The following is a 27,826-nucleotide window of genomic DNA, read 5'->3' on the forward strand; positions in this document are numbered from 1 at the left end:
CATTTGAGCACATCATTTGGACCGTACGCTCCTCCGATCAGCTCTCACAACCAGTCACACGACAGCATTTCACAGTTAGCTTGAACGTCTTCAACAGGCCCAAAAAAACATGTCATCAAACCACGGATGGCGGGTATGGCAACTAACGATGCTACACTGACACTCGGACTGACAAGTACTAGCCGTGTGACGTCACAGATGTTTCGGCGTGGATACATACCAGGGTGGCAGTTCTTGTAATGCCAATAAACCTAACCGCAATTAGTACTGGTTTCTGGAAGAGGAGGATGGGGAGAAGGGAATAGGGAAGGAGTGAAGGGAAGAAAACAGGATTAGTGGAATGTCTGTCTGGAAACGGAATGGGGAAGTGAAGATGTATAGCACTTTCCATGAATGTAGTACAAAATAAGACTATTTTTTATCTTTTTCAGCAAATGATCAGTGAAAGGAGCTGCAAGTGATAGTCCACCTGAGAATGTTAAACTCAATATTATATTAGCCATTTTAAAATTTATTTTGTTAGATTTGATCATTTTTGCAACTCTGTATCCCAGAAGTTGGGACATGACTGAATACAGTTTAAAACACTGATTTGTATGATTTAAATCTATCAGTAAACATTAAACAAACATAAAAATAATTAGAATATAGAAAGATAGATAGATATTAGGGGTGAAACGGTACAGGTCACTGTCATTTTGCCAAGACAGACATGTTCCTGAATCAACATTTTTGTTGATCCTGGAACAACATTCCAGTCTGAAAATTTAGTCTTAAACCTATTCCTACCCCTAAACCTAATCCAACAAAGATTTTGATCCAGGAACATGTTTTACTTGGCAAAATCATGACCAATGGACATATATATTCGTCCCAAACCGCCATGGCATGGACAACACAGCTCGGTTCCAACAGTCACAGGCGATCCACACTCCAATCCAGAAGGGGGCGCACAGTAATGCAAATTTCGTTGTATTGTATATATGTTTTGTTGAAATTGTTGAAAAAGCGCAGAAGAAGAACAGACAATCTATGCATAGATATGTTTACGTGTAATCTCTCGACCAGTGTTTCAAACGCAGAAAGACGTCAATAAAATAGCTTAAGAATATTATCTCGCATAGCATTATATTTACCTCAGGCAAGTCATTCAGTGTCCACAGCATGTTAGTTCACTTGAGAAATTAAATCTCGAGGGCAGCATTTCACTAAATATATGCACTATATTACCTTATATATACATTATATTTATTTTACCTGTTAGTAAAGTCTTAATTATTTAATAGTCACAATTTAAAAAAAATGAATCTGAGTAATTTAAAAGTAATTAAAAACATTTTTTTCAATTAACCACTGTTTAATAAAAAAAGAAGCAATTTTATGTTTAGTTTTCTCCCCCTGCTGTACCAAACAGTGACTTCAAAACCGAGGTACATACTGAACCATCATGTTTGTGTACCATTATACCCCTAATAGATAGACAGATACTTACATTTTTTGTCAGATTTAGCCTAAAATAAGCTGTCAAATATAAATAGTTAAAGCATCATTAAAGTCATTAATATTTGATCTAAGTTATTCAGCAGTTCTCACATTGGGAAGATGGGATTTGTGCCTCTAAAATACATGGCGCACAAAAGTATGTACCATATGCATGGAAAGTGACATGTCACAAAATGGGTAGGGGGCTAAAAATGTGGAAAGTCATGAGTGTGGCAGCATCGGGTGCAGATCCTGGGCAAGTCTGGAGCTCTGAGGCCTCGTATCACTCACCATCGAGCGGCGGATGTGCGTCAGGCGACTCTTGGCTTTGCTCTCAGCAAACTCCAACGTGTTGATGTCCTTCAGGCGGGCTTTATATTTCCTCATCTGCTCACAGATGATCAGCTCCACACATCTGAGAAGATAAAGATCAAACTGACATTTCACACAAAATTGCATTGAACATGCTAAATCACCATTTCAGTTATAACTGGACTGGACGGTATTTAACTGTTTTACAAATATATAAAATAGTATGCTTGTGAAGGTAGCATCTTACGCAGTGGTCTTGCCGATGTCCCGGACGCTCTGTAACGGGTCAGTGGTGTCGGGACAGCGCAGTATGCAGGGTGCAAACACGATGGCCAGCGCGTTTGCAGACATGCGGTTTGTGTCCTCTTGGAATGAGATCCTGAAACAAACCGAGGTAAGTCATGAAACATACAGTAAGTCGACCATGGTAAAACTGCTGTAGCAAAAACCATCCAGGCTGTCATGAGGCTGAAATGTCTCACCGGACCAGGTGGAATACGAGTCTCTCCAGTGTGTTCAGGTGAGTTCTGCTGAGCTGATCAATGACTGAATAAACCCCCTGAACCACCTCACGTTTATCCTGCAGACCTACACCGACCAACATGACAAAACACACTCCATTATATCAATGTAAATCAGCTCAAATTATGAGTAGTTTTTCTAGAAAAAAAACAAATGTCCGTTTTGATTTCAGGGTGACTAAGTAAGAAAATAAGTCTGAATCTGGCCCGAAGCGCACATACCCATAGCCCTGAGGAACTCCTCGTAAAGTTCAAAGGTCATGAGGGGGTTAGGAAGGTCACGCAGCCACTGTTTCAGGACACTTGCGATCACATGGATGTTGTAGTCATCTAAACTCACACTGTTCGCATCTGAAGGCAAACATGCGACGCTGTCAATGAAAGTTTCTACTTGAATAAATGTTATCAGAAGATGGCGTTCACGTGTAGCTCACCGGTGTCCAGTCCCTGCTTGAGTTCTTTGATTTTATTGGTGGATCCAGACTTCCGGTAGATGCCCTCAGTGTAGAGGCCGTGCATCTCGATGTAGTTGATCAGTTTCTCCACCACCAGCGGGACGGCTCTCTCGTCGCTCGTTAAACGAGACAACTCGACGCCAAACTGCCGTGAAGACAGCTCGGGGTCAAACTGGGCGCGCACAAACACACACAGACAGACGTACAGAAATGAATTACATGAAAAAATATGACTGGAATGAAGTCACAAAGATTCACATAGATGAGTCACATACAGCTGAAGATGGCACAGAAAGATCATTTATCAAATAAAAGAGAAAATGAGAGAGTATACGCATTTAAGATCAGTGGCTGACCGATAAGGGTTTTTAATGGTCAAATCCATTATCTAGAGCGTAGGGTATCAAATAGCCAATATATATGTCGGTCAACCACTGTTTTAAGGTGGTCTTACCTTCTTACTGCATTTGGTAGTCATCCTCAGACAGCACTTCTTGTGGCACGCATAGCGACAGACTGAAGAAGACAAAGAAACGAGCACTGAGTGGATCTGAGGACTATTTCCTTTTCAGATCAACAGGAATATGAGACAGTGACGCAAGAGGCCGTTATTGATCAGGTCCAGAAGAAATGGATGAATTTACAGGAATCTGATTACGCTGCTCTCAGACTAGCAGACAGACACTTAGTGACTGAGATCAAAATAAAAGAGAAGAGATAAAGAGAGAGACACTCCAGACTATGAGGTTATGAAAACACTCTTGCTTGAGTCCCGTTTTGAGCTATTCCGATGTTACGAGCGAAAACTTTCCCAGACTGAAATATACAAATTGTTAAACAGGACTCACGCTTGCAGACACACGCTTTGTCCATCATCCAGATGAGAGAAGAACAGAACTCGCAGTAGGTCGGGATGCTGTACTGAGTGGATTTAAAGATGTGACCCATGTGCTCTTCCACCTGCAGAGGGCAGTAGAATGCTGAAGATGTTAATAGACTCTTACCAAGGATTCATAATCCATAATACACAAGATTAATGATCTAAAATTAGGACTGACAGTGTCTGATTCCTTTTTCCTCCTCTTCTTTCTCTCAGGTTTAGGAGCCTGAAAAACATCATACACAGACTGTCAGAAGAGTGTTTGAGGATGATGTTCATTCGTGGATCCAGAGACACGTTTTACCTTACTAATGGTTCCATCCATTGGCTTGTGTTCGGTCATGAACTCATCGAGGAAGACTTTGAACGTGTTGACCCAGACTTTAACAGGCGACTCGCTCCAGTCTCTCTGCTCTAGACGCATGCTTTTCTCCAAAATGTGCTCGAACAGAGCGTAGAGATCTTTATAACGAATGCTCCTGCCATCATCCATCTGAGGAAGACACACATTTAGGCTTGGGATTTTAGGGATGAGAAGAAGTTTTCAGGATTTCTGAAACTCACAGCCAGAGCAGTAGAGTAGGAGTTGAAGATGTTGAGGCGAAACTCTTTCAGGGCCTTCTTGAACACCACGTCCACAGGTGTGTCCTTCTGACCATCTTCAGCTTCTAGATCGCCAATCTTCAAAACATCAGAAAACAGATATTTAATACTTTGGCTAATATGATGATGCTCAAGGCTTTTTAATCATATTTTGACTTTTGATCCATTCCGCAAAATTGTCACATAAAAAACTCAAGTAGCGCAGAAGTCAAGCGCACACCTTCTTCATGAGGAAGTCGTTCATGCTACGATAGTCTGCGGTGCTGGTGAGGATGTGCAGGGAGTCGTTCTGCCAGGCTGCAGGTTCTAGAGAAACACTGCTGATCTTCAAACTGCGTCTCCTCTTCATCGACATCATTCCCATTATCGGTTCGCGGTTCTCCTTGCTGTCCCGTCCGCGCTCAGATAGACCAGCATGCTCAGGGCTTCCAGGAGGAGAGTCTGGGAGAGAGAAACCATATTAGGAAAAGGCACATTTGGAACAAAAATTAGATTCAGTATTAGTAAAAAAAAAAATGGCACACACCGTTCCTCCCATCGGCGAGCTCTGAGTCATCTGAGCGCCCCCTGGTGGACATCTTATCTCCATGTTTGCTCTTACTCCAGAAGCGCATTTTGCCTCTGACCCTACGGACAATGTTGTTTGGTCGAAAGATGCATGAAGTCATGAAAATAAACCGTTAATTCTGATTTCATGTCGACTAGTTGCAGGAATTTTTTTTTTTTTTTTTGGTCTTAGTCCTCTGTTAGTTAACTAAAACCCTGAGAATTTTTATTTTTTGAACTACATTTTACTCATCTTTTTGCATGATTATATAATCACAGTTCATGATAAATTATACGGTCTCATCGTCATCTTGTCTCAGACATGAGAAAAAAAGGTTGTCAAAACATATTTGGTTACAGTTTTCATTAAAGAAATGAACACGAGAATGAACCTCCTCTGACCTGCTATCTGTGTGCGACATGGACTTCCTGAGTGAATCCATTTTCCCAAGGTCCCCTGAGGACATGGTCTTCTGGATCCTCTTCTGCTCTTTCTGAGACGACTTGAGATGGAAAGCAAATGCAGAATCAGAATCAGATCGTACGTAAGTGCTTTGCAAACATGAGACAAAACTGAATGGTTATCAGATCTCCAGGAACAAGGTTCTGGTTTCGTTTTAGGCTGATGAGTGTTTCACTTAAACCACTAAACAGTGTAAAGACACCAACCCCAACTCACATGAGGGAAAGTATGAGAGAAAGAGAGGGTGTTTTAGAAAAGAGAATGAATGAGTGAGTAATGGAGAAATCCCATCCTTTCCATGTTAAATGATAGTCACATGCTTCTTAACTTGCAAACTCGATATTCATCAATAAAAAAAGTTGTCAGAAGTGAACAGAAAATGACACATGAGATCCAGTAGGAGAAAGTCTCGTGTTCAAGACCTGAAATTCTCGAAAAGAAAGTCTTCATAGAGTAATGATTAATCTAAACATGGCAGCCTCATCCAGTCAGGTTTATTAGTCTTCTATTTGATTAGTCCTATCTAGAAAAGCAGCTGAGATTTGGTTATGAAAGAGATCAACGGTTGTGGTCAGTCAAGAGGCGTTAGCAGGTTTGCACACTGACCAAACATTAAAGAGGTAGTTTTGCACAAATTCTGTCATCATTTACTCACCATCATGTCGAATCCCTTTGACTTTCCTTCTTCCATCATTAATAATTTGAATTATTTATTTTTATGTTTCAAAGATTGAAGTACAGATAAATGGAGATATTGTCTCCTTAAAGAAAGAAGCAATTCTGAACTGCCTGAAAAGAGTCATCAGTAATTCCAGTCTTCCTGCTCGAAGGAAGTTACTAATTTGCATAATGCCAATGTGTGATTTTCACTGGCTGCCTGTGAACAATGTCTACTTTGACCCGCCCTTAAACACTGTTCAGATATGTCATAGCATTTGGTTTCCTATACGCACTGTTAATGGTAGACCAATCAGAACTGGGCCATCTGACCAATCAGAGCAGGCAAAGGCAGGGTTTAGAGAGATCGAATCTTTGATCTAACCATTTCAGACTCTGTGAGAAAAGAGCTGATGCTGCAATGGTTATTATGAGAAAATTGAAGTGTTTTTGACCTTGTATGCATGTAAACATATCGTAGGAGAACTGTAAAACTATATTAGGAACCTTTAAGCTAGCACAATGGAAGTCGCATGGGTGTGGAACGACATGAAGGCAATTTAATGCCAGAATTTAAAAATATTCATTTGAAAAATGATCCCTGATATGTTCTAGAACACATCGGGGGAACACTCTACAGGGTTCTGCTAGAGAACGCATCATGTGCGGTTGGATCAGTGTGCAAAGCTCCGCGGTCGCTTCCGCGCTCGGTTTTACCATCTCGGAGTCGCTGTGGCTGGCCGGGTCGGTGTCGGGTGAACTGGGGGATTCTGGGTGAGGCAGGGTGTGAGAGAGCACAGGTGTGTACTCGTATTCGTCATCCTCATCATCATCAGAATCCACCTCCGTGCTACAGGCACGGGTCAGGAAATCAGAGCGCGTCCCGGCCATGCGCGCTTTCTTTTTACGACCGGCTCCGGTCACCTGATCGTTCACATTGATGATGTCAAATCAACTGATAGACACGATCTCAGGAAAGAGTCAGAACTCATAATCCTGGACCTAAGAGAGACATCTCACCACTACTTGGTACCTGAACAAATGAAATTTCTCTGTGTTTTGTCTGCGCTTACCTCTCTGTTTTTTAGTGATCTGAATCCCGCTTCTCTTTGGATCGCCAGTGACCGTTCCTGATTCACCAGGTCTTTGTCCGACCTGAAAAAAACCACACACCGATCACAATCTGTCCCATTTGAGAACACCTAAAAATGTCTAAATGTCAAGCAGGAATATCTTTTTAACTCTTTCCCCGCCACCGACGGAATTTTGAGGCTTTTTCGCCATTATATGGTAGGGGGCGCTATTACACATCTTCTGAAAGAGTACAGAATCTCCTGATCAAAACACAGGCGAAGAAGCAGCAGAAACAATCAATAGCATATGTAAGCAGATGCATATATGAATAACGCAATCATCAAAATTAAACCGCATATAAATCAAAACTGCCTAATGTTACTGAATGAAATGTCAACCCAGGACAAGCTATTGGACTGTGAAGATTTGGGGGTGTTGATGGACTCGATCTAAACCATCTCTGTTTTGATCATCGTTCTGAATCCCATCCAGACAGTAGCCATTGACAAAATGGCTTTTTGCTCAAAATGGTGAATTTCAACATTCAAATGTTGATAAAAAAAGAAACAAAGAAACTAGAATAAAATGGGTTTTAAAAGCAGAGGCTCTGTTCTTTCTTTTGATATATTGCATGTTCAGATATTCAACACAATATTCTGGGGGCTGTGAAACTTTAAAACACTGGTGTAAGCCCTCCCGTCTGAACTGCCCGCTCTAAGCAGGACTCAAACCCGGATCCGCTGGCATGGGAGTTTGGGTGCTCTAACAAGGAGGCTAAAGACCACAGTCTCTAGCATCAGCTGCTAGAGTGCCCCTTGAAATCAGGGGAGTGAGGTTTACATACACGGTTCTTACCGGCCAACGCTTGTTACAAAACTCACTCCTATCTGGGTCACGGCACCAATGTAACCCCTCCTATTCTAACTGCCCACTCTAAGCAGGATTCAAACCCGGGTCCGCCAGTATTGGAGTCAGCCACTCTAGCAAAGAGGCTAAAGACCGCAATCTCTAGTGTCAGTCGTTAGAGCACCTTTTGAGATCAGGGCAGTGAGGTTTATATACACAGCTCTTACCTGCCTACGTTTGTTACACTCACCCCCCTAAAACTCACTCCTACCCGGATCACGGCACCAATGTAACCCCTCCTGTTCTAAATGCTCACTCTAAGCAGGACTCAAACCCGGGTCCGCCAGTATTTGAGTCGGGCGCTCTAACAAGGCTAAAGACCACAGTCTCTAGTGTCAGTCGCTAGAGCGCCTCTTGAGATCAGGGGAGTGATCCTACAACAGATACACTGGCTGGCAACTTTTTTCAAAAACGCTGGTGGGGAAAGAGTTAAAAGCTGTATAAATACTGTCTGAGTGAACGTAAACTCACTTGGAGAAGGTGAGACGGCTGCGTTTGGGAGAGAAGGCCAGATTAGCTTTCTCTTTCATACTTATGCTGATGCTTTGAGAAACAAACTTCTTCGGAACATCCTTCATGGGCTCCGAAGTCACTGCCGCTGCTCCCCTCAAGTCCAGCTGGAGGGGTTTGGAGGGGGTTGAAGTGACCAAGCCATGATTGGCTTGAGGTTCACGGGTCAAATGGACATCTGGATGATCCAGAGCGGAAGCTCCATTCGAGAGCGATTCCTGCTGGATCTCCTCCGCTTCCATCTCAAGTCTTTCCAGAGCTTCTAGACTGCTCTGGTCTACAGGATCTTCCTTCTGCATGCTGATGATAACCACCACTGACTCCTTCTTCTCGGTGCGGGTCGGCGTCTGTGGCGCACTTTTGAGCGAACTGTCGTCATCATCGGCGATGTAGAAGTGGGGTTTGAAGGACGGCGGGCTGGTTTGGATCTCATCCATTGGCTCGGGTTCGGAAACTTGACATTCGGACGTGGCCAACTCAGTGTGAAGGAGCTCGAAGCTTTCCTGGCTATCTGTGGAGGCCTGAGGAGAGGAAGTAAGATGTTTGGAGAGAGGGATTTGAGCAGGAAGCGAGGAGTCCATTATTTGAGATGGCTCCGAGATTGACGCAGAACTGGAGCGGACTTTGAGCAGCTCTAAACTGAAGGTAGCCTGCTCGAGTTCCCGTTGCCTCCTGCTTTCTCGCTTGGATCGGCTCTTTAGTGTGCTGTCGTCAACGATTCTAGGAGGTTCAGTGGATTGGTTTTCCTGTACCTCCTCAGACTTCTCTGACAGCTGTACGGTTGTGTTTTGAGGGATGTGCAAACTTTTGGTCACAGTGTTTGGATGCTCTTCATCATTGAGGGTTTTCTCTCCTTGTCGCAGCTCTCGCAGAGTGTGGCACCTTGGGAACAATACAGCATCTTAAAACATGAATCTTTAAAAGATATTTAATATGTGAAGGAACGATTGATGACCATTGAATTATTAGACACCCGAGGTGGTAATGTGATTATTCAATAATTCATCATAGATGAATCCATTGAATAAATATAAATGGATATTTATTTAGTCCATGTATCATAAATGAATAATTAGGGCATCATTCCGGTTTAGCTCATGGCCAAAGTCATGGGTTCAATTCCCAGGGAAATCATGAATACAAATCTTTCCCCTGAATGCAACGCAAGTGGCTTTGGATAAAAACATCTGGCAAATACATAAATGCAAATGTAGTTACCGCTGACGAGCCTGGCACCCCCTGCAGGCGGCCTGTAGCGTGACGGCGGCCCTGCGCTGCTGCAGGAATCTGTGTCTCTGTCTGTGCGTCCTCCAGACGGCCTGTATAAGGCCTGCCGCTCTCTCGCGCCTCTGGAGGAATCTCCTCCATCGTCTTTGGATGAGCTGCACCGCTCTCTTCTGCTGCAGGTACTGACGTCTCTCTCTGTAGCTTCTCCAGGCCGCCTGAAGACACACTGCTGCCCCCTGCTGGAGCTCAGAGTCACGTGCACCCTCGTCTGCACGAGTCAAGCAGTCACGCCACCAGTGCTGCGGTGAGAAAGAGACATGAGAGAATGGATATGAGAACATTAGCTCACCATCCAGTATATACTGAATGCTGCCTATTTATTAAAAGTAGCATGTGCATTATAAATTATGTTATGTTACTCTATACACAGACAGTTAAGCTGAGCTTACTTTTTTAACTTTAATTTTTTTTTTTGTGCTCGTGTTATATTTTGTTCTAATTTTATTTTATTTTACTGCTTTATTGCATGTAATTGGTTGGGGTTTTGTTGATTGGAATAATAACATTTGAATTGAGTTTGATATCTAATAGTTATTTTATATATTTGATTATAATAATATACTTATAATATTATACAATTATTATAATATATATTTGAATATATTATAATATATATATATATATATATATATATATATATATATATATACACACACACACTTTTAATATATTTTTTTACACATATTATATATATATATATAGTATAAATGTCAAAAGGATATATTTACATATTTCTAAAATGAATATATTTTATATTTAAAAAATACTTTAAAATCAATTATGGCATATGTTTAATTTTTTTTAAAAATAATTTATATATGTTTCAAATGTATATAATCTAAATAATTGTATATTTTTTTAAAGAAATATCTAAATAGTTTATGCATGTAGTTATTAAATAATTATTTTAAAAATGTAATTATTTATTGAATATTTGTGTATTTTATCATGCCACCATTTCATAAAATCAAAAGGTTGATCATTAAAGTACCTTTACCATGTTTTTTAAATTGTGGTAAAATCACAGTTATTGTGTTATTATGTATTAGTTTGTTTTCATTTCATTTTAATACCTTTATTTTCTTTTACTGCTTTATTGCATGTAATTTTTGGGAGTTTTGTAAATCAATGCAATATTTTATCTTGTGTTGAATAGGTTTATTATCTGAGCGCTTGTTATTCTGTATAGAACAATCCAATACTTTGTTTTCAATATTATGTGATAGAAAGTGACAACATGAAATGCCGCACACATGCATCTTATCAAACCTCTGCGCTTTTGCGTAACATCTTGTTTGTCAAGCGCCACATGTTTGTGAAAATAAATTTTAAAAGTCTCTCTGACATGAAAGCGGCTCTTTGTTTTGAAAGGCACATCGCGGCTGCTAAACCTTCGGCACATGCTGAAAACTAGTTTTGGCAGCACAATAAAACAGATGACTTGAGAAAAACCTTCACAGATCTTCCCTTTGTGCTCCACTAAATCAAACAAACAATATCAGTATCGTTTGAGAACGTTCTCTGCCTTAAAACACTTCAAAACATCGTATGAGCCGAGAAAACAAATGTGTTTGACGATTTCACGAATGAATCCTGTTATCAGTTATTCCTCAAAAGCGTTCACCTTATCAAACCTCAAACATTGTAAACATGACTTTGTTATCAGGCAGACGGATATAAACCTGTCTGTGAAATTTCATAAAATCAGCCGATCAGATTAGAGTTTGCCAGCTTGTGAATGTGCTTCCCAGGTTTGTGTGCAATATGAATCTGGAGGTCTGAGGCTAGAAACTCGTTGTCCACACATGTGTCTGCTGAAAGTGTATCTCTGGTTTACGCAAATTCTCGGGATGGTTTATTTGATCAGGAACAGGAAGGACAAACTTCTATAGTGCAGCGGGTCAAAGACGGGAACGTTCAGCCTCTCAAACGGTGACGCTCTTCACGCCCTGATGATTCTTCTAAAAACATTAACATTCTCCTCTTTGAGATTCGTTTAACTTCTAGCACAAATTCTACATTTAGTTCTATTTCAATTCCAGTTTATTCTGCCTTTTTGAAGCCACTGTAAAATAGTTTATATTTGCATCCATAATAGTTTAAAATGTATATTAAATGCACCAATAATTTGGTTATAGAATGATTATATGGTGGAATTGTTTATTGTGATTATTTTATTATTAAATGTAATTATTTAAAAATGTATAATACATTTTAATAGTTAAAATATATACATAAATATTAAAATAAATATTCATTTATATTTTGTAAAATTTAATTTTTTATATTAAATGTATATACTTCTTAAACTATATATTTTAAATTTATATAATTTTTGAAAATTTTGTATACATTTCAAAAGGACATTTTTTACATTTATATATTTTTAAAATATGTATTTTAATTTTTTTTATATTTTTTCAACAATTTACATATTTTGAAAAACAATTTATACATCTTTTTAAAAAATTACATAACGTGTATATATATATATATATATATATCTATATATACATATATATGTATAAATAATATTATATATATATATATTATATATATATATATATATATATATATATACACATACATACACACATTTTTAAAATCATATATTTTTAAATAATTGTATATGTAACATTATATATAAATATATATATATATATATATATATATATATATATATATATATATATATATATATATATATATATATATATACACATACATACACACATTTTTAAAATCATATATTTTTAAATAATTGTATATGTAACATTATATATATATATATATATATATATATATATATATATATATATATATATATATATATATATATATATATATATATATATATATATATATATATATATATATTGAGTTTATGTGACCCTGCCACCATTTTATAAAACCAATAGGCCATTTAAGGTTGGTCCATTACAGTGATTTTACCATGTTTTGTTTTTAATTGTGGTAAATTCACAGCGAGGCATTCTCTCATGGATAATAACTTCATTTTATCAGTGACATATATTTCCAACATATACCTGAATGACACGGGCGGCTCGTCTCTGACGGCAGAAGTGTTTTCTCTCCTGCAGCGTCCTGAAGCGCCTCTGCAAACACACGATTCTCCTCAACACCTCCTGATGAAGCTCGTCCTGCAGCCTCTGACGCAGCTGCTCGCGCAAAAACACCTGGAGAAAGACAAACACCGCTGTCAGTGTCACGACCCGATCGATCGTAACCAGCAGTGTGAATGCGGACGCGTTTGTTACCATGTTTCTGCCCACTTGATACCCGCTGGGATCGAGGTCTGAGTTCTGCAGGAACTGTCTGATGGCCGCTTGAGTGGCGTGAAATCCAGCCGGTAACATCACATGGAAATGATGAGCAAAATCCTGGAGAGACAAACAACGAGCTCCGTGAAGCGATTCATGGGTAACATGACCTATTCTGTTCTGTAGAGCTGCTTTACAGCTGAATCAGATCTGTTTCATAACTGAAAAACTTTGCAACAGCAATACTGTTTTGGAATTTAATTGAATCAAACAGAACTTAGTTGAATTTGTTTCATAATTGATTAAATTTGCAGCATCAACGCTGTTATTGAACTGAATTGAATCAACATTGAACTTAATTGAAACTGTTTCATAATTGATTAACTTTGCAACATTGACACTTATTGAACTGAATTAAATTACCACTGAACGGAATTGAGTTGAATTATTATTTTCTTTTTAGAACTTCTTTAGTTTCATTCAATTCTTTTCATAATTGATGAAATTTACAACATTGACACTGTTATTGAACTGAACAATCCAAATTGAACTGAATTTAATTTGTTTCATAATTGAACTTTGCAACATCGATGCTGTTATTGAACTGAATTAAATCACCACTGAACAGAACTGAGTTGAATTATTATTTTCTTTTTAGAACTGCTTTATATTTTTATTCAATTCATTTCATAATTGATGAACTTTGCAAGATCAACGATGTTATTGAACTGAATTAAATCACCACTGACCGGTATTGAGTTGAATTATTATTTTATTATTTTCTTTTTATTATTTTATTATTTTTCTTTTTATAACCTCATTATAGTTTCATTCAATTCATTTCATAATTGATGAAATTTACAACATTGTTATTGAACTGAACAATCAAAATTGAACTGAATTGAATTTGTTTCATAATTGAACTTTGCAACATCGATGCCGTTAGTGAACTGAATTAAGTAACCATTAAACCATTAAATTATATATAATAACCATTGAATTATTATTTTCTTTTTCAAACTGCTTTAGTTAATTCAATTTATTTAATAATTGAACTATGCAACATTGACACTGTTATTGAACTGAATTAAAATCAACATTTAACTGAACTGAATCAACATTGAACTGAACTAAATTTGTTTCATAATTGAACTTCGCAACATCAACGCTGTTATTGAACTGAACTGAATTAAAATTGTTTCAGAATTGAAGAACTTTGCAACATTTAAACTGTTATTGAACTGAATTGAGTTGAATCATTATGTTCTTTTTAAAACTGCCTTATAGTTTCGTTCAATTCATTTCATAATTGATTAAATTTGTAACACTGGCGCTGATATTGAATTGAACTGAATCAACACTGAACTGAATTGAATTTGTTTCATAATTGAACTTTGCAACATCAATGCTGTTATTGAAAAGAAATAAATCAACATTGAACTGAATTGATTTTAATCTTCATTTTAGAACTGCTTTATAGTTTCATTCAATTCATTTCATAGTTGATGAAATTTGCAACATTGACGCTGTTATTTAACTGAATTAAATCAACATTGAACTGAATTGAGTTGAATCATTATTTTCTGTTTAGAACTGCTTTATAGTTTTATTCAATTCATTTCATAATTGATGAAATTTGCTAAATTGACGCTGTCCTTGAACTGAATCAACTTTGAACTGAATTCAATTTTTCATAATTGATGAAATTTTCAACATTGACGCTGTTATTGAACTGAATTGAATCAACATTGAACTGAATTCAGTTTGTTTCATAATTGATGAAATTTTCAACATTGACGCTGTTTTGAACTGAATCGAATCAACATTGAACTGAATTGAAATTGTTTCATAATTGATTAAATTTTCAACATTGACGCTGTTATTGAACTGAATTGAATCAACATTGAACTGAATTCAGTTTGTTTCATAATTGATGAACTTTGCAAAATTGACACTTATTGAACTGAATCGAATCAACATCGAACTGAATTCAGTTTGTTTCATAATTGATGAAATTTTCAACATTGACGCTGTTTTGAACTGAATCGAATCAACATTGAACTGAATTGAAATTGTTTCATAATTGATGAATTTTGCAAAACTGACACTGTTATTGAACTGAATCGAATCAACATCGAACTGAATTCAGTTTGTTTCATAATTGATGAAATTTGCAAAATTGACGGTTATTGAACTGAATTGAATCAACTTTGAACTGAATTGAAATTGCTTCATAATTGATGAACTTTGCAAAATTGACGCTGTTATTGAACTGAATCGAATCAACATCAACTGAATTCAGTTTGTTTCATAATTGATGAAATTTGCAAAATTGACGCTGTTATTGAACTGAATCGAATCAACATCAACTGAATTCAGTTTGTTTCATAATTGATGAAATTTGCAAAATTGACGCTGTTATTGAACTGAATCGAATCAACTTTGAACTGAATTGAATTGGTTTCATAATTGATGAAATTTTCAACATTGACACCCTTATTGAACTGAATTGAATCAACATTGAACTGAACTGAATTTTTCATAATTGATGAAATTTTCAACATTGACGCTGTTACTGAACTGAATCACTGTTTTGTTTTTAGATCTGCTTCAATGTATCATTACTGATGAAATTGCATCATCTTCCTGTTTATCACAGCAACGCTGCTCTGACACACTCAGTCTTGTATAAAGCGCTACAGAAACGTGTTCACGAGTGATTTCTCACCTGAAAGCTGTATTTGACGCTGTATCCGGACTGCCGTATCCTCACCGTCTCCAGCATCCCAGTGTACCGCAGCTGTCTCAACACCAGTGCGTCGTTGAAGCGCAGAGGAAGCTACGAAAGAACAAGGAAAATCAAACTGTGCATCTAAATCTAGTGACGCAGCAACAGAAATAAGACACAAAACGCACCTTTTCCGCATTCGACCGGATGCATTTCACAAAGTATGGCTCCGACTGTCCCAGCGTCTCCATCAGCTTGTTCAGAGACACCTGCATCACAGACACAACACTGATTCAGTTCTCGTGCTCCAGATACGACACACTGAGTAAGTGTTAAACGAGTCAGATCCTCACGTTGAACTGAGCGCTGATGCTGGGCGGCTTCTTCTTCTTGTGCAGGTGTAGCAGGGATTTGGTTATGCGGTCGTGAAGCGTCAGGCAGCTCAGATACTTCAGGGATTTTACGTCCAGCAGGTGCTGAGGACACAAAAACACATTCATGACACAAGATGAAATGACTGATCATGTGACTGAGCTTGAATGCATCTGTTAACATGCTAAAAACAGTGAATTAATTAATTACAAGACACATAAAACTGCCTTATATAAAGCGAGAGTGGGACGTTTACCTTCGGGAGACTCGGCTTCATCTTGTAGTTCTTGTTTCGCCTTCAGAAAAGAGAGAAAGTTTGAGACAGAGTGAATAAGAATGAACGGAACTGATGCTGATCCGGCGGGAAGTGTTCTCACTCACATCAGTATGCCCTGCGCTCGCTCCAGAAGCTTGTTGTTCACCGAGTTCACGAAGATTCCCTCCTCCTCATGGGAGGAGAACGAGGAGACGCGCTCGGACCTCGAGCCACGGACGTTACAGCCTGAGAACCCGTCCCTGAAACCACAAATCAAATAAACTCAAACTCAACTGCTGTTTTATGGAAAATATGAGTGTACATTAAACAAAACCTCTTCTTTTGCTTTTCACACAAAACAGAGTCATACTGTATAAGTTTGGATGAAATGCTTCTTTAATTCACTAGATTGATGGAAACCTAATAATTAATTGAAGCATTAAAATTGTAATATTAAAAAATAACATTTTATTTTTGCTAAATAATTAAATGTTTTGTTTTTTAACCTGCGATAATATAATTTTAATTATTTTATACATATATTTAAATATATATATATATATATATATATATATATATATATATATATATATATATATATATTTTTTTTTTTTTTTTTTTTTAGCTAATTAATTTAAAATGCATACTTTTTAAATAAATATTTTTAAATTAATTTTTGATAGATGAATAAATTAATATTTTGATGAATATTTTTTAAAAAACATTTGTAAATTTATTATAATTATTAATAATTATTGAACATTGATGTATTTTTATCATACTGCCATTTTATAAATTTAATAAATTATAGTTGTGCATTAAAGTGACTACATTTTTTTTTAATTGCAGTAAAATCTACTAATGTATCCACATTATGACAAATTGTGGTGTTTTATTTGCTTACCTGCTATAATATAATATTTCATACATTATACAAAATATATTTTTCAAATAATTGATTTAGATATTTCAAAATGTATACTTTTTAAAAATTTAAAATAAAAATCTCAATATTTTTTAATAGACATTTATATTTGAAAAATAATTTATGTTTTTTATTTAGATATTTTAAAATGTTAATTAATATTTTTTAAATAAATTAATTTATTTGTTTGTTTACCTGCTATAATATATATATATATATATATAAAAATGTTAATTAATATTTTTAAATACATTTATATATTTTTGATAAATAAACAACAACAACAAAAAATTATTGCAGTAAAATCTGCAATTTTATCTACAATATCACAATTTCCCTCATATGACCATTAACCAACATCAGAGAACTGTGAACATGACATTGCTAAATTATTAACATTTACGTCAAGTTAATATTTTATGTTAAAGGGGTTTGGCTGACAAAAAGTTTAGGAATCGCTGCTTTAATCCACAGTGTTTTCCGGCCCCTTCGGGCTTCCGTACCTGGTCAGTTTCTGGCTGAGCGTGTTTGTGCCCTGCAGGTCCGATAGCGGCGTCCGCGGGTTCCTTCTGCTGACGCACGAATCTGTCGTTCACAAGACAGAGAGAGAATGAGTATATATAGATGATCCAATCACAGGTACACAGATCTACAGGTGTGAACCCCGTCCAAAACGTTCTGTGACCATTTAAAACTACATCCGTTTACCAGCTGTTTACAGTCATCAGTTAATGTCAAGAGAAGAAGATATCCAGGGAACTGTTAGATAAGACACAGGCGCTCACAACAAAACTCTGATCTGTGATCATTTCATTATGTCATTTTGATGGAACTCTTCTTATCAACGAAGATGTTTTTATGGTCTCAGTTTTGGTTATCAAGAATAACACGGGTTTGGATCACTGTACTGTTTTTCTGCTGAAACAGGAAATAGGACTGTGGGCTTTGCAGCCTTACTGTATTTGTCATCTTTGCATCGCTGCAGGATCTCAAGGCTCCGCTGGTGAACAGGATGATGCAGGAAACTGAAGCTGTCCACACTCTTCTGATGCTGAACTGGACCGTCAGAGCCTGGAGAGAGAGAGAAAACAAACACAGTGAAGCTGTGAGTGACTCATAAATGTTTCAGAAGTGTCTCCTGTTGTTCTCGCTCAGACTGTTTGAGGCTCTGCAACAACAAACACTTCAATAAAATAACAAAGCACATGATCACAAACACATCTGATCAACTGTTGAGGAGCCGTTTGCAAACATCTGACATTCAACTCCAGAAACCAACACTTTAGTACTATATTGATTTTATATATAGAGAGAGAGATTTTAAAATGTTTACTTGTATATTATATATGAAAAAGCAAATAAAAATGCTTATTTTATAAAGTAAATAATAAACAGTATATATGTTTCTATTTAATTATATATATATATATATATATATATATATATATATATATATATATATATATATATATATATATATAAAGAGGAAACAATAAATGTTATGTTTGTAAATGTTTATAAAATGAACACAAAGTTTGCCATAAATAATGTTAAAATTACAATTAAAATTACAATACATAAAAAATATATAAAAACAATGCAAAATATATAAATAAATGTTATTGTTTAATTATATTTTAATATTACTTACTTTTTTAAATTTGTTATAACAAACTGAATTTATTTGCAAGCATCTAAAGACACGTGCAACTCCAGAAAACAATAAATTATTATTATTATAAATCAATATTAGTTCATCATATTCATTATGTTTTAATAGCTGATGTGCAAATTAAAGTAAGTAAATATTCTTGTGATTATTTATATTTGTTTCTACTTGCTTATTATATATATATATTTTTTCTTGTGTTAATTAAGTAAATAATAAAAAGTAAATATCTTTGTGCGTATATTTTAATGTTTATATATAATGTTTATATAAAAAACTATGCATAAAATGTTATTTATAAACATATATAATACGAACATGAAAATGAACAAATTCTGTGAAAAAATTATATTATACCTTATAACAATATAATTATATCTTTGTTCTTAAATGTTAATGCTAATATATAAAAATACATACATACATACATACATATATATATATATATATATATATATATATATATATATATATATATATATATATATATATATATATATATATATATATACATATATACACATATATATATATATATATACACATATATATATATATATATATATATATATATATATATATATATATATATAAAACTAATAATGTAAAAAATAAACTACTATATATATATATATATATGTATATATGTATATATGTATATATATATATATATATATATATATATATATATATATAAAAGCAGAATATAATATTTATAAATAAATGTATATTTTATATTTTAATATCATTTACTTTATTACATTTTTATTAGCATTACTCACATAGTTTTTTCTGTCATTGTTTTGTCATAACGCTTTGGCAATATTATAATGTGTAAAACATGTAAACAAAATCACTTTAAAAACTGTGAGTAAATTCACAGGGGAAACTGTGTTCGCATCTAAAATGCATCATTTCCACTCTTCGCATATTTTAATATTTCAGTATGAGCATTCGCAGCGTTTCTGCGGTGATGAATAATACAGCACAGTTGCATCATGGGATGTTCACTCACGCTCATGTAATAGTGAGAAACGTTTGTGAGAGTGTTTGAGTCTCACATCTGCATTACAGATCTGTTTTAGTCCATCAGCATCACATGATACGGGTTTAGAACGACATCTGTGTTTTGTGTACTAATGTGATATAATCTCACCCGTCGAGCTCTTCTTCTCCGTGTGGCGTTTCCCAGCCTCTCGAAAGGCGACGAGAGCTCTGAAATACGCCCGGATCACGGCCCAGCGGAAGGTGGCCACGGGATCGATTCCCATCAGGCTGCAGATGAAAGCGTTGCGGCTGCTCTTCAGCAGAGCCACGATATCCGGACGCATGTGATCCGTGTTCTTCTCCCTGAAATCCTGCAGGACACATCCGACACACGAGTGACTCTCAAATACAGCCCAGCAGTATGGACAAGGAATTACATTTCATATTTTTCAGCTTTAATCAGTGTTTAAGGGATAATTTGTTTTTTGTCTTTTACCATTTTTGTCATGCATAATGAAAAATTTAAGATGAGTATGCCATTTTAAACCAGGATAAACAAAAAACTATGACTGAAACTAAAACTGTTATTATAGTATCTCAATGATACTAAAATAACATTTTAACACATTTCAAAATGAAGATGGTTGATGTGAAGCAGCTGTTCTCATGATCAACCCTGATACCGTCGCATCTGCTCCAAACGCTTTCCAGTAAACACTAAATAAACATACAGACAACAACGCTTTTGCATGTGTGTGTGAGTGTGTAGCGTGTAGATTTAACCCTCTCTGCCAAACATGTGCTCCAGATACACTCTTAGCCGACGGGCCAATCCAACCAATCAGATTAAATCGCAGAATTAGGTCACTGGAAGTGGTGTGTGTGTGTGTGTGAGAGAGAGAGTGTGTGTGTACATATGCAAATGATCACTTAATCTCACACGCGCGCACACACACACACAGAGATATTGAAGCTTGATTCCACCACAGAATTAAAAAAATAACACGTAATTGCAAGTTTAGATCTCACGATACTGAGAAAAAAGTCATAATTGAAATATAAACTTGCAATTCTGAATCTTTTTAAAATTTATATCAATATAAATTCACAAAAGTTTTTATCTCACAACTACGACTTTTTTTGTAACTGCGAGTTTTTAATCTCACAATTACGACTTTTTTGTAACTGCGAGTTACAAAAAGTCGTAATTGTGAGATTAAAAACTCAGTTTCAAAAAAGACGTAATTGTGAGATTAAAAACTCGCAGTTACAAAAAAGTCATAATTGTGAGATTAAAAACTCAGTTTCAAAAAAAGTCGTAATTGTGAGATTAAAAACTCGCAGTTACAGAAAAAGTCGTAATTGTGAGATTAAAAACTCAGTTTCAAAAAGAGACGTAATTGTGAGATTAAAAACTCGCAGATACAAAAAATTCGTAATTGTGAGATTAAAAACTCAGTTTCAAAAAAAGACGTAATTGTGAGATTAAAAACTCGCAGTTACAAAAAAGTCGTAATTGTGAGATTAAAAACTCAGTTTCAAAAAAGACGTAATTGTCAGATTAAAAACTCGCAGTTACAAAAAAGTCGTAATTGTGAGATTAAAAACCCGCAGTTACAAAAAAAGTTGTAATTGTGAGATTAAAAACTCAGTTTCAAAAAAAGACGTAATTGTGAGATTAAAAACTCGCAGTTACAAAAAAGTCGTAATTGTGAGATTAAAAACTCAGTTTCAAAAAAAGACGTAATTGTGAGATTAAAAAATCAGTTTCAAAAAAAGACGTAATTGTCAGATTAAAAACTCGCAGTTACAAAAAGTCGTAATTGTGAGATTAAAAAATCAGTTTCAAAAAAAGACGTAATTGTCAGATTAAAAACTCGCAGTTACAAAAAAGTCGTAATTGTGAGATAACTGTAACAAAAAAGTCGTAATTGTGAGATAACTGTAACAAAAAAGTCGTAATTGTGAGATTAAAAACTAGCAGTTACAGAAAAAGTCGTAATTGTGAGATTAAAAACTTGCAGTTACAAAAAAGTCATAATTGTGAGATTAAAAACTCGCAGTTACAAAAAAGTCGTAATTGTGAGATTAAAAACTTGCAGTTACAAAAAAGTCGTAATTGTGAGATTAAAAACTGCAAGTCTTTTTTTGAAACTGAGTTTTTAATCTCACAATTACGACTTTTTTTGTAACTGCGAGTTTTTAATCTCACAATTACGACTTTTTTGTAACTGCGAGTTTTTAATCTGACAATTACGTCTTTTTTTGAAACTGAGTTTTTAATCTCACAATTACGTCTTTTTTTGAAACTGAGTTTTTAATCTCACAATTAAGACTTTTTATCTAACATTTCCAACTTTTTCTAGCAATTGCAAATTTGTATCTCATAATTCTGACATTTTTCAATTGTGTGTTTATATCTTGTAATTCTGACTTTTTTGTAACTGCGAGTTTTTAATCTCACAATTACGTCTTTTTTGAAACTGAGTTTTTAATCTCACAATTACGACTTTTTGTAACTGCGAGTTTTTAATCTGACAATTACGTCTTTTTTTGAAACTGATTTTTTAATCTCACAATTACGACTTTTTTTGAAACTGAGTTTTTAATCTCACAATTACGACTTTTTTGTAACTGCGAGTTTTTAATCTCACAATTACGTCTTTTTTTGAAACTGAGTTTTTAATCTCACAATTACGACTTTTTGTAACTGCAAGTTTTTAATCTCACAATTACGTCTTTTTTTGAAACTGAGTTTTTAATCTCACAATTACGACTTTTTTGTAACTGCGAGTTTTTAATCTCACAATTACGTCTTTTTTTGAAACTGAGTTTTTAATCTCACAATTACGAATTTTTTGTATCTGCGAGTTTTTAATCTCACAATTACGTCTCTTTTTGAAACTGAGTTTTTAATCTCACAATTACGACTTTTTTGTAACTGCGAGTTTTTAATCTCACAATTACGTCTTTTTTGAAACTGAGTTTTTAATCTCACAATTACGACTTTTTGTAACTGCAAGTTTTTAATCTCACAATTACGTCTTTTTTTGAAACTGAGTTTTTAATCTCACAATTACGACTTTTTTTGTAACTGCGAGTTTTTAATCTCACAATTACGACTTTTTTGTAACTGCAAGTTTTTAATCTGACAATTACGTCTTTTTTTGAAACTGAGTTTTTAATCTCACAATTACGACTTTTTTTGAAACAGTTTTTAATCTCACAATTACGAATTTTTTGTAACTGCGAGTTTTTAATCTCACAATTACGTCTTTTTTTGAAACTGAGTTTTTAATCTCACAATTACAACTTTTTTTGTAACTGCAGGTTTTTAATCTCACAATTACGACTTTTTTGTAACTGCGAGTTTTTAATCTCACAATTACGTCTTTTTTTGAAACTGAGTTTTTAATCTCACAATTACGACTTTTTATCTAACATTTCCAACTTTTTCTAGCAATTGCAAATTTGTATCTCATAATTCTGACATTTTTCAATTGTGTGTTTATATCTTGTAATTCTGACTTTTTTCTCAGAACTGAGAGATATAAACTCCCAATTTTGATTTATAAATTCAGAATTGCAAGATAAAAAGTTATTTATTTTTTTATTCCGTGGCAGAAACAAGCTTCCACGTGCACATGCTTCAACAATATTCAGATTCTCTAAAACATTCATTCTCACCTTGACGCCGTATTTCACCTTCCCGGCGTAGTGGCGGATGATGAACGCCGGCTCCATGACGGCAGGAAACTCAATGTAGCCGCTTCCCTCGTGTTGACGCTTAAACTTGTCCAGCAGAGTTTGATTAGACGCCTGCGGAAAACTACAAACCAACAACAAGACAAATGTAAAGCTTACCATTCAAAACAGACATTATTAGAAAGGTTTGAAACTTAGACCAGTCCTAAATATTTGATCAAAATTTTACAAAAGTTTATAATAACAATAATAATGTAACAATATAAAAATTATATAGCTAATTTAAAAATGGGTAGTACTTAACATTGTTAACATTAGCTAATGCATTAACTATCAATGAGCAATATATTTCTCAGCATTTATTAATCTTTGTTAATGTTAAACCTTCATGTAAGTTCATTAACAGATACAACTTTTGATCTTAAAAATTTATTAGTAAATGCTGAAATTAACATTAAGACTAATAAATGCTGTAACAGAATAAACATATTAAATAAAGTGCGATAAAATCCAACAGAATTGGCTTCCAGCTTAATATTTTTTTAATAAACATTTCTGTGAAATCTAAAACAAGGATACATGAATAATATATGATAACCGCATAACTGCAATGTGACTTCCTGAAACCGAAACCCATAACAGACCAGAATGAAACAGTCAAATATCATGTGCTTTCTGTGATGTGGTTGAGACGCACTTGCACTCTTCGTCCAGCAGGTGGAGCAGCGCCGTGGGTTTCTTACTGATGAGGTTGATGCAGGCTGTGTTGTCGATATAGTCGATCATGTGCCAGCTGATGCCCTCCGACCGATACTCCTCCTGAGAGAGCCAAAACATCACAGACACCATCAACACAAGAATAATTTTCTTTAACAAAAAAAAGTATCAAAAAGCACCATGGATTCACTTTAAGGTTATTTCACTTTAAGGAAGTACGTTTCATAAAGCATATTATGTGAATCGATAAATATCAGAGTTTAAACGTAATAAATTAAACTAAATACTTGAAGTGAGGAAGTGAATCGATGTTTAACCTTTAAAAGAGTAGTTCACTGAAAACATTTTTGCATGAACTTTTGCTTTATGCCACAAAAAAACAAACCAAAATCAACCCTTAAAGTTCTAAACCCTTAAAGATCTAAACACACCGAGTCCTTCAGGTTTGCTTGTGTTATCAAACTCCAGTGTTTAATGAAGTGTAATTAATAATGACTTTCTGAAGAACATGTGAGCAATGTTTGCCTGAGCAAAACAAAGGAGTTACGCCTCAGCAAACATCACTAATGATCTCAATAACACCTTCAAACACGAGTTTTACCTGCTCTAGTTTGAAGATGTGCTGGTTGAAGTAATGCTGCAGCGTCTCGTTGGCAAAGTTGATGCAGAACTGCTCAAAGCTGTTGTTCTCGTAGTCCTCAAAGCCAAAGATGTCCAGCACCCCGATGGACAGGATCTGAAACACGGACACATTTCACATCAACATCAGTGATTAGGGTTAGAAATATCTCAGCACGAGAACGGAGAACACGAAACCAGCGTGAGCACGCGAGTTCACCACATTGTGACTTTCAGGACGGCTTATGCAAGTCTGGCTAGAAACTGCCGCCAAAAATGGGAGAAAATATGTATCCGAAGATTATTGTGTGCTTGTGTGAACAAATAAACACACACAAGGTCAGGAAACACTCTCCGAGCAGCTGATGTGTGTGTTTGTACCTTGGCCGCATCCTCCAGGTCTTTGTTGTAGAGCAGCGCGTGATTGGTGCGGAAGACGATCCAGTCAAACAGAGCTCCGTACAGAGACTTCGCCATTGAGTCCCTCACCGTCCCCGCCTGTAAACAACAGCAGCGTTTACTTTCAGAGCTGACCCAAAGTTTAATGAAAAATAAAGATCAAAAAGGGCAATAAAATCAGTGGAGATACATATATTTATGTGTGTGTGTGTGTGTGTGTGTGTGTGTGTGTGTGTGTGTGTGTGTGTGTGTGTGTGTGTGTGTGTGTGTGTGTGTGTGTGTGTGTGTGTGTGTGTGTGTGTGTGTGTGTGTGTGTGTGTGTGTGTGTGTGTGTGTGTGTGAGAGTGTGTGAGAGAGAGAGAGAGAGAGAGAGAGAGAGAGAGAGAGAGACACAGTTTTAGTTTGTCATTTTAGTACTTCAACTTCAACTTATTAATTTTTGCCAAGTCAACATTTTTCCTTTAATTTAATTTAATTTAATTTAATTTAATTTAATTTAATTTAATTTAATTTAATTTAATTTAATTTAATTTAATTTAATTTAATTTAATTTAATTTAATTTTGTTTTGTTTTGTTTTGTTTTGTTTTGTTTTGTTTTGTTTTGTTTTGTTTTGCACACACAATCACAATATTATGTATATATTTAAAACTCTCTGTCTCTCTGTGTCTCCCTGTGTCTCTGTGTCTCTTGGAGTCTCCCTGAATCTCTGTGTCTCTTGGAGTCTCCCTGAATCTCCCTGTGTCTCTTGGAGTCTCCCTGAATCTCTGTGTCTCTGTGTCTCTTGGAGTCTCCCTGAATCTCCCTGTGTCTCTTGGAGTCTCCCTGAATCTCTGTGTCTCTGTGTCTCTTGGAGTCTCCCTGAATCTCCCTGTGTCTCTTGGAGTCTCCCTGAATCTCTGTGTCTCTGTGTCTCTTGGAGTCTCTGTGTCTCTTGGAGTCTCCCTGAATCTCCCTGTGTCTCTTGGAGTCTCCCTGAATCTCTGTGTCTCTGTGTCTCTTGGAGTCTCTGTGTCTCTTGGAGTCTCCCTGAATCTCTGTGTCTCTGTGTCTCTTGGAGTCTCCCTGAATCTCCCTGTGTCTCTTGGAGTCTCCCTGAATCTCTGTGTCTCTGTGTCTCTTGGAGTCTCCCTGAATCTCCCTGTGTCTCTTGGAGTCTCCCTGAATCTCTGTGTCTCTGTGTCTCTTGGAGTCTCCCTGAATCTCCCTGTGTCTCTTGGAGTCTCCCTGAATCTCTGTGTCTCTGTGTCTCTTGGAGTCTCTGTGTCTCTTGGAGTCTCCCTGAATCTCCCTGTGTCTCTTGGAGTCTCCCTGAATCTCTGTGTCTCTGTGTCTCTTGGAGTCTCTGTGTCTCTTGGAGTCTCCCTGAATCTCCCTGTGTCTCTTGGAGTCTCCCTGAATCTCTGTGTCTCTGTGTCTCTTGGAGTCTCCCTGAATCTCCCTGTGTCTCTTGGAGTCTCCCTGAATCTCTGTGTCTCTGTGTCTCTTGGAGTCTCTGTGTCTCTTGGAGTCTCCCTGAATCTCTGTGTCTCTTGGAGTTTCCCTGAATCTCTCTGTGTCTCTTGGAGTCTCCCTGAATCTCTGTGTCTCTGTGTCTCTTGGAGTCTCCCTGAATCTCCCTGTGTCTCTTGGAGTCTCCCTGAATCTCTGTGTCTCTTGGAGTCTCTGTGTCTCTTGGAGTCTCCCTGAATCTCTGTGTCTCTTGGAGTCTCCCTGTGTCTCTTGGAGTCTCTGTGTCTCTTGGAGTCTCCCTGAATCTCTGTGTCTCTTGGAGTCTCCCTGTGTCTCTTGGAGTCTCTGTGTCTCTTGGAGTCTCCCTGAATCTCTGTGTCTCTTGGAGTCTCCCTGTGTCTCTTGGAGTCTCTGTGTCTCTTGGAGTCTCCCTGAATCTCTGTGTCTCTTGGAGTCTCCCTGAATCTCACGGTGTCTCTTGGAGTCTCTGTGTCTCTTGGAGTCTCCCTGAATCTCACTGTGTCTCTTGGAGTCTCTGTGTCTCTTGGAGTCTCCCTGAATCTCTGTGTCTCTTGGAGTCTCCCTGAATCTCTGTGTCTCTTGGAGTCTCCCTGAATCTCTCTGTGTCTCTTGGAGTCTCCCTGAATCTCTCCGTGTCTCTTGGAGTCTCCCTGAATCTCACTGTGTCTCTTGGAGTCTCTGTGTCTCTTGGAGTATCCCTGAGTCTATCTGTCTATCTCAAAATCTCTCTCTGAGTATCCTGGAGCCTCCCAGAGTCTATCTAAGTCTCTTTGAGTCTCTCTGAATCTCCCTGTGTCTCTCTCTGTCTCCCTGAGTCTCTCTGAGTCTCTCTGAGTCTCTCTGAATCTCTCTGAATCTCTCTGAAATCTCTTGTAGCGGACTCTTGGAGTCTCTCTGATTTAACAGATTTAAACATCCAGCGGTGCACAAATCTCCTTCAGCATGTGTGAAGCCCATAAATAAGAATGCTGCTTATTGAACCCGCACGAGCCAAAACACAT

At 36.3% G+C, this 27,826-nt stretch overlaps 1 protein-coding gene across 16 annotated transcripts in view; it reads right to left on the reverse strand.

Annotated features, from left to right (window-relative positions):
* The window catches only part of myo9ab (myosin IXAb), a 104,149-nt gene that overhangs the window by 11,799 nt on the left and 64,524 nt on the right, over positions 1–27,826 (reverse strand). For 12 of the 16 annotated variants that reach the window (XR_010893924.1, XM_067379913.1, XM_067379905.1 and 9 more), the window contains 32 exons: positions 25,336–25,452; positions 24,938–25,072; positions 24,317–24,438; positions 23,602–23,743; positions 20,084–20,285; positions 18,216–18,329; positions 17,762–17,843; positions 16,459–16,593; positions 16,334–16,373; positions 16,059–16,181; positions 15,894–15,974; positions 15,706–15,816; positions 12,975–13,097; positions 12,744–12,893; positions 9,628–9,935; positions 8,371–9,291; positions 6,993–7,074; positions 6,637–6,843; positions 5,202–5,302; positions 4,780–4,880; positions 4,474–4,694; positions 4,215–4,331; positions 3,955–4,143; positions 3,829–3,876; positions 3,619–3,730; positions 3,225–3,286; positions 2,750–2,942; positions 2,538–2,666; positions 2,277–2,382; positions 2,042–2,173; positions 1,774–1,897; positions 221–274 (listed from right to left, as the gene is read on the reverse strand). Coding sequence is in view for 15 of the 16 variants with exons in the window: in XM_067379913.1 (XP_067236014.1) it covers positions 221–274; positions 1,774–1,897; positions 2,042–2,173; positions 2,277–2,382; positions 2,538–2,666; positions 2,750–2,942; positions 3,225–3,286; positions 3,619–3,730; positions 3,829–3,876; positions 3,955–4,143; positions 4,215–4,331; positions 4,474–4,694; positions 4,780–4,880; positions 5,202–5,302; positions 6,637–6,843; positions 6,993–7,074; positions 8,371–9,291; positions 9,628–9,935; positions 12,744–12,893; positions 12,975–13,097; positions 15,706–15,816; positions 15,894–15,974; positions 16,059–16,181; positions 16,334–16,373; positions 16,459–16,593; positions 17,762–17,843; positions 18,216–18,329; positions 20,084–20,285; positions 23,602–23,743; positions 24,317–24,438; positions 24,938–25,072; positions 25,336–25,452 (4,884 nt within the window). In the remaining variant the exon portion in view is untranslated. The remainder of the gene's footprint in view (positions 1–220; positions 275–1,773; positions 1,898–2,041; positions 2,174–2,276; positions 2,383–2,537; positions 2,667–2,749; positions 2,943–3,224; positions 3,287–3,618; positions 3,731–3,828; positions 3,877–3,954; positions 4,144–4,214; positions 4,332–4,473; positions 4,695–4,779; positions 4,881–5,201; positions 5,303–6,636; positions 6,844–6,992; positions 7,075–8,370; positions 9,292–9,627; positions 9,936–12,743; positions 12,894–12,974; positions 13,098–15,705; positions 15,817–15,893; positions 15,975–16,058; positions 16,182–16,333; positions 16,374–16,458; positions 16,594–17,761; positions 17,844–18,215; positions 18,330–20,083; positions 20,286–23,601; positions 23,744–24,316; positions 24,439–24,937; positions 25,073–25,335; positions 25,453–27,826) is intronic. The other 4 variants (XM_067379906.1, XM_067379919.1, XM_067379912.1 and 1 more) reach the window with 2 other exon arrangements.

The sequence above is a fragment of the Chanodichthys erythropterus genome, chromosome 24, assembly GCF_024489055.1.
Source record: "Chanodichthys erythropterus isolate Z2021 chromosome 24, ASM2448905v1, whole genome shotgun sequence".
Lineage (NCBI taxonomy): Eukaryota > Metazoa > Chordata > Actinopteri > Cypriniformes > Xenocyprididae > Chanodichthys > Chanodichthys erythropterus.